The sequence below is a fragment of the Salvelinus alpinus genome, chromosome 26 (genome assembly GCF_045679555.1).
Source record: "Salvelinus alpinus chromosome 26, SLU_Salpinus.1, whole genome shotgun sequence".
NCBI classification, from domain to species: Eukaryota; Metazoa; Chordata; class Actinopteri; order Salmoniformes; family Salmonidae; genus Salvelinus; species Salvelinus alpinus.
In genome coordinates this window covers 5,114,585-5,128,585 of record NC_092111.1, presented here as the reverse complement: position 1 = coordinate 5,128,585, position 14,001 = coordinate 5,114,585, and the positions used below count along the sequence as shown (strand labels likewise).

Here is a 14,001-nt window from a genome sequence, read left to right as displayed (position 1 = left end):
GTGGTCTATAGCAAGCGGCAACGTTGAGAGACTTGTTTTTAGAGAGGTGGATTTTTAAAAGTAGAAGTTCAAATTGTTTGGGTACAGACCTGGATAGTAGGACAGAACTCTGCAGGCTATCTCTGCAGTAGATTGCAACACCGCCCCGTTTGGCCATTCTATCTTATCTGAAAATGTTGTAGTTAGGGATGGAGATTTCAGAGTTTTTGGTGGTCTTCCTAAGCCAGGATTCAGACACGGCTAGGACATCCGGGTTGGCAGAGTGTGCTAAAGCAGTGAATAAAACAAACTTAGGGAGGAGGCTTCTAATGTTAACATGCATGAAACCAAGGCTATTACGGTTACAGAAGTCATCAAACGAGAGCGCCTGGGGAATAGGAGTGGAGCTAGGCACTGCAGGGCCTGGATTCACCTCTACATCACCAGAGGAACAGAGGAGGAGTAGGATAAGGGTACGGCTAAAAGCTATGAGAATTGGTTGTCTAGGACGTCTGGAACAGAGAGTAAAAGGAGCAGGTTTCTGGAGGCGATAAAATAGCTTCAAGGTATAATGTACAGACAAAGGTATGGTAGGATGTGAATACAGTGGAGGTAAACCTAGGCATTGAGTGATGATGAGAGAGATATTGTCTCTAGAAACATAATTGAAACCAGGTGATGTCATCGCATGTGTGGGTGGTGGAACTGAAAGGTTGGATAAGGTATAAGGAGCAGGGCTAGAGGCTCTACAGTGAAATAAGCCAATAAACACTAACCAGAACAGCAATGGACAAGGCATATTGACATTAAGGAGAGGCATGCTTAGCCAAGTGATCATAAGGGTCCAGTGAGTAGTGAGGTTGTTTGGGGTCACAGACAGCTAGCCGGGCCATGGTTAGCAAGCTGGCAGAGGATCGAGGTGTGTTTTTAGCCACCTCGTGCGTTTCCGTCGGGAGATTGGTGGGGTACTGTGGGGTAGAGAGGACCAATCCAATTGGCAAATTAGATATAGTTATAGTGACCCAAGACAATTGTCCGATAGACCTACTCAGATAGCAGCCGATAAGACAGCTAACGATTAGCGGGCCGCAGATGGCCGTTCAGGTTACGTCGCGACGGTAAAATGCATCTAAAGTTTTTAATGAATTGGCCGCTGCATTCATATAGATTATATCAACATAGTCTAGAACCAGTAGGAACATAGATGATCTGCTTTGTACTATTGAGCAAGAGGCCTGACCTATTTCTATGTAAGAAGCCACATTTTTTATATTCAGCTTCTTAATTAACTAACTCATCAATATGTTTTTTTAAAAGTCAGCTTAACGTCTATACTAATACAACATACTAGGTACATCCTCTTCAATCATTAGAATAATTTTCGTACACTCGAGAAAACAACATATACTTAGTTTTACACGTATTCAATAATAATTTAAGGTCAATAAAGATTTTATGCAAAATAATGTAAGCATAATGTAGATAATACAGATAGAACACGATCAGCAGAGCGGACGATAGAGTACACAACCAACTGTATCGTCGGCATGACGGCATAATACAACTTTATTATTATTATTATATTTAGATATTTCTGACAAAATAATATTATTAATGTATACAATATATTTGTTTATTAGACATTCCAACATATAACACAATATCGAGATACTAAAAAATGTATATGCAACATTTGAACAACTGTGAACCCCCTCGGGTTATAATGTATATGACATGACGATACAGGGGCTATTTGAGTATTCCTTTTCCCAAAAAAAATATTTACATGTTTATAATCCAAAAGTATATTTTTAGAGTGGAGTGAAATATTGTTTATGTTAATCTGTAGAGAACAATAACTTTTGTTGAATCAAAGAGTCACTGATGTTTTATATGCAGTACTACACATATCCAGAAGACAGGTCCGTACTGTAGTACTACACTATTACACGGTCATGTACTACTAATGTACTAGGATCTAGGTTGTTAAGGAATATCTATAGGAGGGAACATGTACAAGATATAACACATTCCCCACAGCATCGAAGGATCCATACACTGACACTGACATTGTATTTTGTTATGTGAAAGTAGCATAAGTATGTGTAAAGAGTTTACCATTTTGTTTAAAAGTTCAGAATATGTCTCTTGTGGAAATTGAGATGGGGTACATATATTAAGTATTTCAATTTCTTACACATTTTTAATAATACTTGTGAGCTGTAGACACGTATTAACCAAAGGTTTCATTTGGGTTATAATAATGATTTACCAATGAAAAAGTCAGTAGTTCATTGCATATTATGTAATTGTGGATTCGATTATTTTTCATTATTTTGCCTATTTTCTCAACTGTCATCCCCTTGCTTTTTGCTTTATAGGTATGCTCTGCTAGTCCTAAATCCAGACATAATCCGCACATGTGATTGTTATAACTGGTCTACGTTGTGGGGGAACAAACTTATGTTTTCCTGGAAGGGTGAGCTTTCATGAATGGGGTCAAAATAAATATGCTAGAAGCGATAGAAACAAGGATGTATTTCCCAGAAACTAATAGTGTATATCGTTGGTAACTCACATTATCATGGTTCAATGATACATGTTCCATTCTGTGGACTGAGAATAAAAATACTTTGCACAACACATACATTTAGATTATTTTAGAGTTGTAAAAACTACATGTAATTGACCAAAGTTAGTGTAATTGCCTGTAGTTCTTGAAATTAGAGATAATAAAAAGGTCATCTAGAGAAAATATTGTAATTTATACATGAAAAACTAAAAAAATCTACTGTATTTATGCTTGTTAATCTTTATATACTGTACGTATCCATATTGCCCAGGTATCACACACACACACACATACACACACCCCAGGATAGATCAAATGCATACACATGCTTTAACATATATATATGCACTATCTTGTTAAATAAACACAAACTAAAGCGTGACAGCTTCAAAGGAATAGATGCACTATATGCATAAATTAACACTCACTCTAAGGCGTGAGAACAGGAACAGGATGCCCTGACAGGATGACCAAATATGGGCATGCACACGTCACCCGAACATAGGGTCATAAATCAAACGTTTGACGCGTGCCGTCTACTGTATTCTCTCTAGCCTGTGTTAAATGATGCTTACAGGACAAACAGCGATTGCGATTGTGTTGAATTGTGTTTGAGAAATAAAGATAGACATGGTTTTAAAAAGGTAGATGTATTTAATTCAGTACAGAAATGTATAGGTGGCTTAATTTACCCTGTCCCGCAGCTCAACTTACCACATAGACCACTTTTTGGGGACCAGCTATGTTTTCAAAACGTTCATGTTTACATGAATTCAGATTTTCTTCCAGGGATACACAACACCCTGAAATATATGTAGATATCTTTGTTAGAAAGAATACTATATTTCCTTTGACGGCGTAATGCTGAATGCAAAAAAGGGCCATTTTACACAAGTCTCTCCTAACCAATAGTAGACAACCAATATATATGTTTTTCTCCAAAAAAGGTAGGAGGGTGAGTCATGACTGACAGGGGCCTTAAGGTCCTATAACTATGACCAAAGAGAGCCAGTGGAGAGGGAAAGGGGTACTTCTTTTTGGTTTGGATTTTTGATACTTTGCATTTCGTGACTAATTTGCACTCACTTTCCACCTCCTTGAATAAAACCACTTCCAACTCCCTAGACCAGTGTAAGACAGATGCCTATGACTGTTTAATTTTATCTGATTGTCTGGTTACCATAATGTCTTAGCGGATCTGGGCTACTGAGTAGGCGAGTTTGAAGAAAATTGTGGAAGGTGCAAATGTATCCTGTCTAATCATTGATACCTCAGGTTAGTATTTTCAGAATATTAAGTTTGAGTATTCAAAAGTTTAACTTCATGGACTCTGCTAAAATATAATACTGTAAATAATATTTGACAACTATGACAACACAACTCATAGTAGCTACACATCAGTTACTACACATCAGAATCAACGTTGTTTCCACGCCATTTCAATGAAATGACGTCGAACCAATGTGGAATAGATGTTGAATTGACGTCTGTTCCCAGTAGGCTCCTACCAATAGTTTTGAGTTGAACAGTCAGTATATCATCTTACTTGTGGTGACAACATCGCTGACAGTAACTGCCCACGACAGCAGCAGATTACTTTCCCGACGGCTTTGCACTATTTGTCCAGATCACCACCTTCCTGATCGGGGTACCTGCCAACATTCTGGTATTTTGCACTTTTTGACGAAAGGTGCGCCGCAAACGTGTCGCCTTTCAAGATGGAGGCGGCCGACAAAGCAGGAATATAACCTCTACTACTTCCGGTGTCCAGTAACTTCTACATAGGGCTGTGGTGGTCACGAAATTCCATCAGCAAGTGATTGTCAAGCAAATAATTGTCGGTCTCACGGTAATTGACTGTTAATTAACATAAACACATTTAGCATCTCCTGGCTTCCTACAAGCCACTGATGCAGACCTTTGGAACATTTACATTTTAAAAAGTTTAATAAATATATGTAATGTAACCTACACCTTCACAATAAATCCATGATTTATTTTAGAAAGGTCTAACATGATATGAAGAAAATGTAGTCTATTTCAGAAGAACAGAATAGCATACTCTGAGTTGTCCTTATGTTAGGTCCTGATTGAGCTATGCAAATTGGCTGTGGGCTACATTAGTTAATTTAGCAGACAAGATTTGCTTAGAATTCCATGGAATTATTTTATATTATTTTATAGTATGAAGAATACAATTGAACAAAGCTGGATCACGAACAACAAAAGCACTAGCCCATGTCAATCTACTATGCCTCATAGTAACAAAGTTTAAATATTATATTCTGTGCAAGAAATAAATATTCAAAACATACAGTACCAGTGAAAAGTTTGGACACACCTACTCATTCAAACAGTTTTCTTTATTTTTACAATTTTCTACTTTGTAGAATAATAGTGAAGACATACAGATTGACTGACCTTCATGTCTTATGATGGACTGTCGTTTCTCGTTGCTTATTTGAGCTGTTCTTGCCATAATATGGACTTGCCTAAAGCTCAGCATTCAACACCATAGTACCCTCCAAGCTCATCATTAAGCTCGGGGCCCTGTGTCTGAACCCTGCCCTGTGCAATTAGGTCCTGGACTTCCTGACGGGCCACCCCCAGGTGGTGAAGGTAGGAAACAACACCTGCACTTCGCTGATCCTCAACACAGGGCCCCCACAAGGGTGCGTGCTCAGCCCCCTCCTGTACTCCCTGTTCACCCATGGCTGCGTGGCCAAGCATGCCTCCAACTCAATCATCAAGTTTGCAGATGACACAACAGTGGTACTGTAGGCCTGATTACCAACAATGACGAGACAGCCTACAGGGAGGAGGTGAGTACCCTGGGAGTATGGTGCCAGGAAAATAATCTCTCACTCATCGTCAACAAAACAAAGGAGCTGATCGTGGACTTCAGGAAAAAGCAGAGGGAGCACCCCCATCCACATCGACGGGACCACAGGGGAGAAGGTGGAAAGCTTCAAGTTCCTCGGCATACACATCACTGACAAACTGAAATGGTCCACCCACACAGAGTGTAGTGAAGAAGGCGCAATACTGCCTCTTCAACCTCAGGAGGCTGAAGAAATTTGGCTTGGCACCTAAAGCCCTCACCATTTTTTTTGCACACTTGGCAGTAAGCTATAAATGTCATCTATGCACTTAAATAGCGAACGGAGGACGCTTTCCTGTGGTTCATTTTCATGCCAGCCAGGTAGGCTATTCTCCGGTTGTAAAGATAAGCAATGTGCTTAATATTAGGAAAGTTGATAAATAAATATAGTAGGCCTCCTCTTTTTAATAGAGGCCATCCCTCTGTTTTCTCACTCAATCGCATAGCCTATAGAAATGTTGCGCGACGTGAGCTCATGGGCTCTCATGAAGTGTGATTAGATTTTCAATTACATTTGCATTGATGTCAGAGTGATTAGAGGGACAATAGAGTGCTGAGTACCAGGTACCAGGCAGTTAGCAAGTTTGGTAGGATACTAATGACCATCAGCAGCATCAGAGCTTGGAGAAGCCTAATTACCGTGACTAAACGATCATATGGAATTTTACTGTCTTCATGACTAGTGATCGCCGGTGTGGTGGTAATACGGTCCCCGCCACAGCCCTACTTCTACACCACAATCTACACCAGCACCCTCCTCCTAACAGCAGTGACTGTGGAGCGCTACCTTGGTGTCGCTTATCCCATAAGATTCACAGCATCAGGCAGGGTTGGTTACACTCTGTTGGCCTGTGTAGTTTCTGGATCCTGTCCCTTGCCCACTGCAGTGTTGTCTTCGTAATGCAATTCCAAGTTACCAATCATAATACTATGGAGATTTCACCAAATGTACAGCTCAGTATTCTTTTTCCTGTACATTTAGAAATTTTCCTAGTTCTCTTCTGCATTCCATTCCTGATCTGCTGCTTCTGCTATGGCAACTTCATCCGTATCCTGTCTTGGCTGCCCAACATCCGCCGGCAGAAGCGCGTGCGTACCATCGAGCTGGCTCTGGGTACTCTGCTGGTTTCCATCAAAAACCAGCGTTTTGGGTCTTACAATGTGTCCCGCCGATGTTGTGGGGTTCATGTCCAAAGTCACTACTTGGTGTGACAAGCCAACCTGATAAACACCTTTAGCTCCTGTCTGGACCCCATAGTCTTCTACTTCTCCTCTGCTGCAAAGAGCAAGTTCAGACACTGCCTTTGTAACAGCGTTAAGAGCACACTTCACAGCTTGAAAAGTCGCCAATGAAGAGGATCCTTTTCGATGGTGCAACTGGTTAGTAGTCAAGGAAGGCATTCATGTGGTCGACGACTGTGCACTAATTATATAAAAAATATATATAATTTTTTTATTTGTATTATTATCAGAAAAGTTATATTGTTGTCATTGCATATAGTTTGTCTCATGCTATGCTGCATGCATTTTATTGTCATGTTTTGATACTCTCATCTTAAAACTTGTTTTTGTTCTTATGCAGATAAGAACCTAGTGCCAATAAACTCCTTATTAAGACTTACCAATATCATTATGTAACAACATTGCTTTTCTCTATTATCACTAATTGAAAACAAACATTGACATATGACGGCGGCTTCAGTCATTTATGAGCCTGTAAAGTGAGTGCAGTGTAAATGTGATTGACTCTGCCGTCTGGTGGGCAGAAACATCTGATTATTCCCAGATTATTTCAATATCTCATATTTTCACAATCAAAGCCCAATGATTTCATTGCTGACCAACTATCTGCCATGTTATTTTACACTGATCCTAATGTGATTGCAACACATTTCCATGTAAATATATCTGAGATACCTTACATTGAACATTCAAGGGTTGCTGAGAGTCAATGTTTGGAGAGCTTTGGGAACAAAGATTGCGACAGGAGTTTATTAAATTTGCGCAGCATATCACATCACAGACACTTGTCAGTGGGTAATGCAGGGAGGGAGGAGTGTTCTGATTTGATCTGACAATCAGCATCCGGCAGACACTGTGCTGCCAGTACATTTGAGGATCCAGTCGGATGACATCGTGATCATGAGGATACAGATTTTCAAGATCCGTGGAGGTGAGTTTGTCATTGGAAAACTGACACTTACTTTTCCTCTCACATTAGTTACAGTATGAATGAGGTATCAGTAAAACAAGATGGGTTATTCATAAAACTTTACCACAACAGAATGTATCATCTACTTTTACCCCCTATGAAATTAATATTGAATAGCATCTATTCACTCTTTTAATGTATATCGTGTTAACATTCTAAGTAAATTCTGAATTATTCAGAACACAGGTGATACATTTAACAGTAACTAACGTTTTATAAATAACCCCAAAGTTGAGGCTTATGTTTTATACAGGTGAACAATCAAATCAAATCAAAACACAAAAGCAGACAAAAAGATGGCTGACGTGTAGTGTTTCCTACTGCTGACAGATAATGTTGGAAAGTTAGTATCTCGTGGGACATCTCATGAGATATTTTTATGGAACACCTTTTCAGTAACACACAGTGCCTTCATAAAGTATACATATCCCTTGACTTAATCCACATTTTGTTGGAATAACTATTAAATAGCTTTTTGTTCTCACCCATCTACACACAATACCCCATAATGACAAAGTGAAAATGTATTGAAAATAAAATACAGAAATATCTCATTTACATAAGTTTTCTTACCCCTGAGTTAATACGTGTTAAAATCCCCTTTGGTAACGATTACAGCTGGGAGTTTTTCTGGGTAAATATCTAAGAGCTTTGCACACCTGGATTGTACAATATTTGCCTATTATTCTTTTCAAAATTCTTCAAATTGGTTGTTGATCATTCCTAGACAACCATTTTCAAGTCTTGCCATAGATTTTAATGCAGATTTAAGTCACAACTGTAATTCGGTCACTCAGGAACATTCACTGTCTTCTTGGTAAGCAACTCCAGTATAGATTTGGCCTTGAGTTTTAGGTAATTGTCCTCTGAAAGGTGAATTCATCTCCCAGTGTCTGGTGGAAAGCAAATTGAACCAGGTTTTTCTCTAGGACTTTGCTTGTGCTTAGCTCCATTTCATGTATTTATTATCCTGAAAAACTCCCCAGTCCTTAACAATTACCAGCATACCCATAACATGATGCAGTCACCACTCTGCTTGAAAATATGTAGAGTGGTTCTAATTAATGTGTTCTATTGGATTTGCCCCAAACATAACACTTTGTATTCAGGACAAAAGTGAATTTGCAAACAGGATGCATGATTTGGAATATTTGTATCCTCTATAGGCTTCCTTCTCTTCACTCTGTCAATTAGGTTAGTATTGTGGAGAAAGTGTAAGTGTGGGGTACAAAGATGAGGTGGTCATTAAAAAATCATGTTAAACACTATTATTGCACACAGAGTGAGTCCATGCAACTTATTATGCAACTTGATAAGCACATTTTTACTCCTGGACTTATTTAGGCTTGCCGTAACAAAGGTGTTGAATAATTAACTCAAGACATTTCAGCTTTTAATTTTTTATGAATTTGTTAAAATGTCGACATTTGACATTCTGGGGTATTGTGTGTAGGCCAGTGACCAAAATATCAATTTAATCAATTTTAAATTCAGGCAGTAACACAGCAAAATGTGGAAAAAGGCACTGTATTGCAGCAACAGCCCCACAAGTGATGTTACACATTCCAACACACCCTTTTCTCTTTCCAGTTGTGTCGTGAGTCTCCAAGTGTCTGTGACTGATGAAGTAGGCTAATCGCCATGCCGATCACTCATCTGTTGCTGTCTGTTTACATTGCCACCTTCCTGATCGGGGTACCTGCCAACATCCTGGCATTCTGCACCTTTTGCCAAAAGGTGCGCCGCAAACCTGCCCCCATCGACATCCTGCTACTCAACCTGACCATCTCTGACCTCATCTTTCTCGCTTTCCTGCCTTTCAAGATGAAGGAGGCTGTTGATGACATGAACTGGAACCTCCCCTTCTTCTTGTGTCCAGTCACTGGTTTCCTGTTCTACTCCACCATCTACAACAGCACCCTCCTCCTGACCGCGGTGAGTGTGGAGCGCTACCTTGGTGTGGCCTTCCCTATCAGATACGCCCTGTGTCACAGGCCACGCTATGCTGTGGTGGCCAGCATCATATGTTGGGTGGTGTCATCACTGAACCTTAGCGTCGTGTACATTGTGCCCTGCTCCCACTGGATATATAGCAATGGGACCAATATGGACGATCCCCCGACAACGTGCTACCTGAACTTCACCAAAGACCAGCTCAGCATCCTTCTCCCAGTGCGTCTGGAGCTATTCCTTGTCCTCTTCTGCGTTCCCTTCCTGGTCTGCACCTTCTGCTATGTCAACTTCATCCGTATCCTGTCTCGGCTGCCCAATATCGGGCGGCGGCGGCGCCTGCGGGCCATTGGGCTGGCACTGGGCACCCTGTTGGTGTTTGCCCTCTGCTTTGGGCCCTACAACGTATCCCACGTGGTGGGGTTCGTCCGGAAAGACAGCGAGAGTTGGAGGGATGTAGCATTGCTCTCCAGTACCCTCAACGCCTGCCTGGATCCCATTATCTTCTACTTCTCCTCGGTGGCTGTCAGGAGCATGCTCAGTCACTGCTTCAGGAGCTTCGTGGCTACACTACACATTTTAAAGTGTGAGAGGGGTCAAGTCTGATAGGGGTCAGCCTCCAAGACTGATAAATACAGAAAAACATTCCCCCTTGAGTGTTTATGTTCCAATTAGTCATGCATGGAGATTTATGTATGTTCAGTGCAATTATGTATATTATATGTATTAGGTATATTCTGAATGTGTAACTGTTGGCAAAGATAATTTAATTCCTACCTATCATAAATTACGTTCCCTAAAGGTGTAACCATTACCCACACCGCCACAAACCATATTTATATTTAATTTTAAAAATCATGAATAAATCGATCACCCGTATTAAATTGTTTATATTACAGTAGGTTACATCCAATAAAAAATATACTTGTTTTATGGGGCTTGGAATAAATCAATTAGAACCAGAAGCTGTAAGAGCACAGAGGTGGGTGTGAAAGAGGTCCAATTTTGAGTTAATTTTGTTTAACAAGCGTGTAAAGCAGGATGTGCAAACATGGGGAGATTATACAGTGCTGAGTCACAGCGTCTCATGCTTGTCTTTCCGTTGCTAGAAATTTGTGCCTTTGTGCCGGTCTTGATACAGAGAACTGCTCTTTATAGTGTCCTGTGAACTAGTTATGTTCGTTATTAGTTTACAAATTGTACACTCAGTAACATTATAGATTCAATGGGATTGAATTCAGAGGGAAATAAATGAGTGCCTTGTTTGACAAGGCAGATTAAATGGGGTCAGCCCTAATTGTCAGTCGACTGGTCAGTTGTTTGGTCGATAGGCTGTTGTTCGACAGAGATTTTGTAGTTTTTTTTTAGTTGAGGGCTCAATTTTTTTGTTTTATGCCACACGAGACACCCACCTGTTTCGTGCCTGTCTCAGTGGACTAATCCATTACGGAGGCCGCAGGGATGGCACAGTCCATCACTCTAAGACATATATGTGCTACAGTGGAGGTTTGTGGGAGGAGCTATAGGAGGACAGGCTCATTGTAGTGGCCGGAATGGAAAAAATGGAACAGAGTCAAAAATGTGGTTTCCATATGTTTGTGTTTGATACCGTTCCATTTATTCCATTCCAGCCACTACAATGAGCCTGTCCTCCTATACCTCTTCCCACCAGCCTCCACTGATGTGCTACTGAAATTCTACATGGTAATATTATGTACGAACAATGGTGCAACACTAATAACTTATATTGTATAACAAATGTGATTTCCTTAATTGTATGTTTATTACTGTTAACATATAATGCCAAACATCCCCTTTCATTTAACTGTGTATTCGCCAATTTTTTTTGCAGACGGCACATTTGTAGCCTAAGACTTCTTCTGGTTATATTGATCACGGGCTCCTTGAGTCGGTCAACTAAGATTATTTTCAGTCGGGGACAGCCCTATTGGCAATACAAGACAAATTAGCTACAAGCTCCAAATTACACAGCAACTACACTGAATATACCAAACATTAGGAACACCTTCCAAGTATTGAGTTGCAACCCCCCACCCCCCTCAGAACAGCCTCAATTCATCACGGCATGGACTCTACAAGGTGTCAAAAGTGTTCCACGGGGATGCAGACCCATGTTGACGCAAATGCTTCTCACAGTTGTGTCAAGTTGGCTAGATGTCCTTTGGTTGGTGGACCATTCTTGATACACACGGGAAACTGTTGAGCGAGAAAAACACAGCAGCATTGCAGTTCTTGACACAAACTGATGCGCCTGGCAACTACTACCATATCCTGTTCAAAGGCACTTACATGTTTTGTCTTGCTCATTCACCCTCTGAATGGCACAAATACACAATCCATGTCTCAATTGTCTGAAAGCTTTAAAAATTATTCTTTAACCAGTGTCCTCCCCTTCATCTACACTGATTGAAGTGGATTTAACAAGTGACATCAAGTCAAGGCTCTGGCTGTGCCACTCAAGTACATTCAGAGACTTGTCCCGAAGACCCTCCTGCGTTGTCTTGGCTGTGTGCTTAGGGTCGTTGTCCTGTTGGAAGGTAAACCTTCGCCCCAGTCTGTGGTCCTGCGCGCTCTGGAGCAGGGTCTCATCAAGGATCTCTCTGTACTTTGCTCCATTCATCTTCCCCTCGATCCTGACTAGTCTCCCAGTCCCTGCTGCTGAAAAACTTCCACACAGCATGATGCTGCCACCACGCTTCACCGTGTCTGGTTTCCTCCAGACGTGACGCTTGGCATTAAGGCCAAATAGTTCAATCTTGGTTTAATCAGACCAGAGAATCTTGTATCTCATGTTCTGAGAGTCCTTTAGGTGTCTTTTGGCAAATTCCAAGTGGGCTTTTGTGTGCGTTTTACTGAGGAGTGTCTTCTGTCTGGCCACTAAAGGCCTGATTGGTGGAGTGCTGCAGAGATGTTTGTCTTTCTGGAAGGTTCTTCCATCTCCACAAAGGAACTCTGGAGCTCTGTCAGAGTGACCATCGGGTTCTTGGTCACCTCCCTGACCAAGGCCCTTCTCCCCCGTTTGCTCAGTTTGGCCGGGTGGCCAGCTCTAGGAAGAGTCTTGGTGGTTCCTAACTTCTATTTAAAAATGATGGAGGCCACTGTGTTCTTGGGGACCTTCAATGCTGCAGACATTTTTTGGTACCCTTCCCCACATATGTGCCTCGACACAATCCTGTCTCGGAGCTCTATGGACAATTCCTTCGACCTCATGGCTTGGTTTTTGCTATGACAACTTAGGGACCTTATATAGACAGGTGTGTGCCTGCCTTAATCATGTCCAATCAATTGAATTTTCCACAGGTGGACTCCAAGTTGTAGAAACATCTCATGGATGATCAATGGAAACAGGATGCACCGGAGCTCAATTTCCATTCTCATAGCAAAGGGTCTGAATACTTATGTAAATAAGGTATTACTTTTTTATGTTTTATAAATTAGCACAAATAAAGGCTTTTTTATTATGGGGCATTGTGTGTAAATTGATGAGGACAATTTTTTATTTAATCCATTTTAGAATAAGGTTGTAACGTAACAAAATGTGGAAAAAGTCTGAATACTTTCCGAATGCACTGTATACGTTGTATACCTGTTGTGTGAGTAGCTGGTTGTCCGCCTGAACTCTCAACATCTCTTTGAAGTGGTCCTGCAGTCGTTGGTTATTCTGTCTCAGCTCCCAGAAGTAGTCACACTTTCGACAAGATCTCTCCTTTCTTCTAGAGAGAAGAGGTTGCACATTATTTAAATTGTAAGAAAACATGATTTCGCACAATCTGCCATTGTGGGTGAGTTTCTCGGACACAGATTAAGCATACACTGAACTGAGTGTTTCGATTGAGCATGCTTTCTAGTCCAGGACTAGGCTTAATTTGTGTCCAGGAAACCATCCCATAAAGTCTGTAAATGTCTTAAATGATATAATTGACCACACTCACTGCTCCAGTCTTAGTACTGTCTATGTTGCAGTCTAGGATGATCTTTGAGAGAGTGATGATCCGGCTGTTAATCTTGTCTCTTCTCCGCCTCTCCACTGCAAATACAAGAATCCCATAGCTTAGTTGTTAAAGCTACAGTGTTTCTTCCTGTAAAAGTTGCGTCATACTGCAGCACACCTTGCTGGCTGCCGCAGAAGGCACGTTATTTAATTGTCAGCCATTGTTGCCATTAATGCGAGTTAGTGCTAGTTCGACCACCAGAGGGCATCTTTGGCAGTCTTCAATATTGGCTTCACTAGAGAATTGAAAAGCTTTTTTTGTAAGAACATAGTATATGGGATTGATTTTAAGACATGTAACTTAATTAATTTGATTCATATTATGGTGTTTCTATTCCAAGAAAAACGAAACCCTCAGGGTTTCCGTTAGGAAACTATGGTGCTGTATAACGTGA

The 14,001-nt window shown here is 40.8% G+C and overlaps 1 protein-coding gene and 1 pseudogene across 1 annotated transcript; both read left to right on the top strand.

Annotated features, from left to right (window-relative positions):
• Positions 1–870: 870 nt before the first annotated feature.
• On the top strand, positions 871–6,785 carry LOC139555387 (free fatty acid receptor 2-like; annotated as a pseudogene).
• Positions 6,786–9,259: 2,474 nt separating this feature from the next.
• On the top strand, positions 9,260–10,234 carry LOC139554289 (free fatty acid receptor 3-like). Its single transcript, XM_071367061.1, has one exon. It carries the CDS (start codon positions 9,286–9,288, stop codon positions 10,198–10,200), a length of 915 nt encoding a protein of 304 aa, XP_071223162.1. The 5' UTR covers positions 9,260–9,285; the 3' UTR covers positions 10,201–10,234.
• Positions 10,235–14,001: the final 3,767 nt, after the last annotated feature.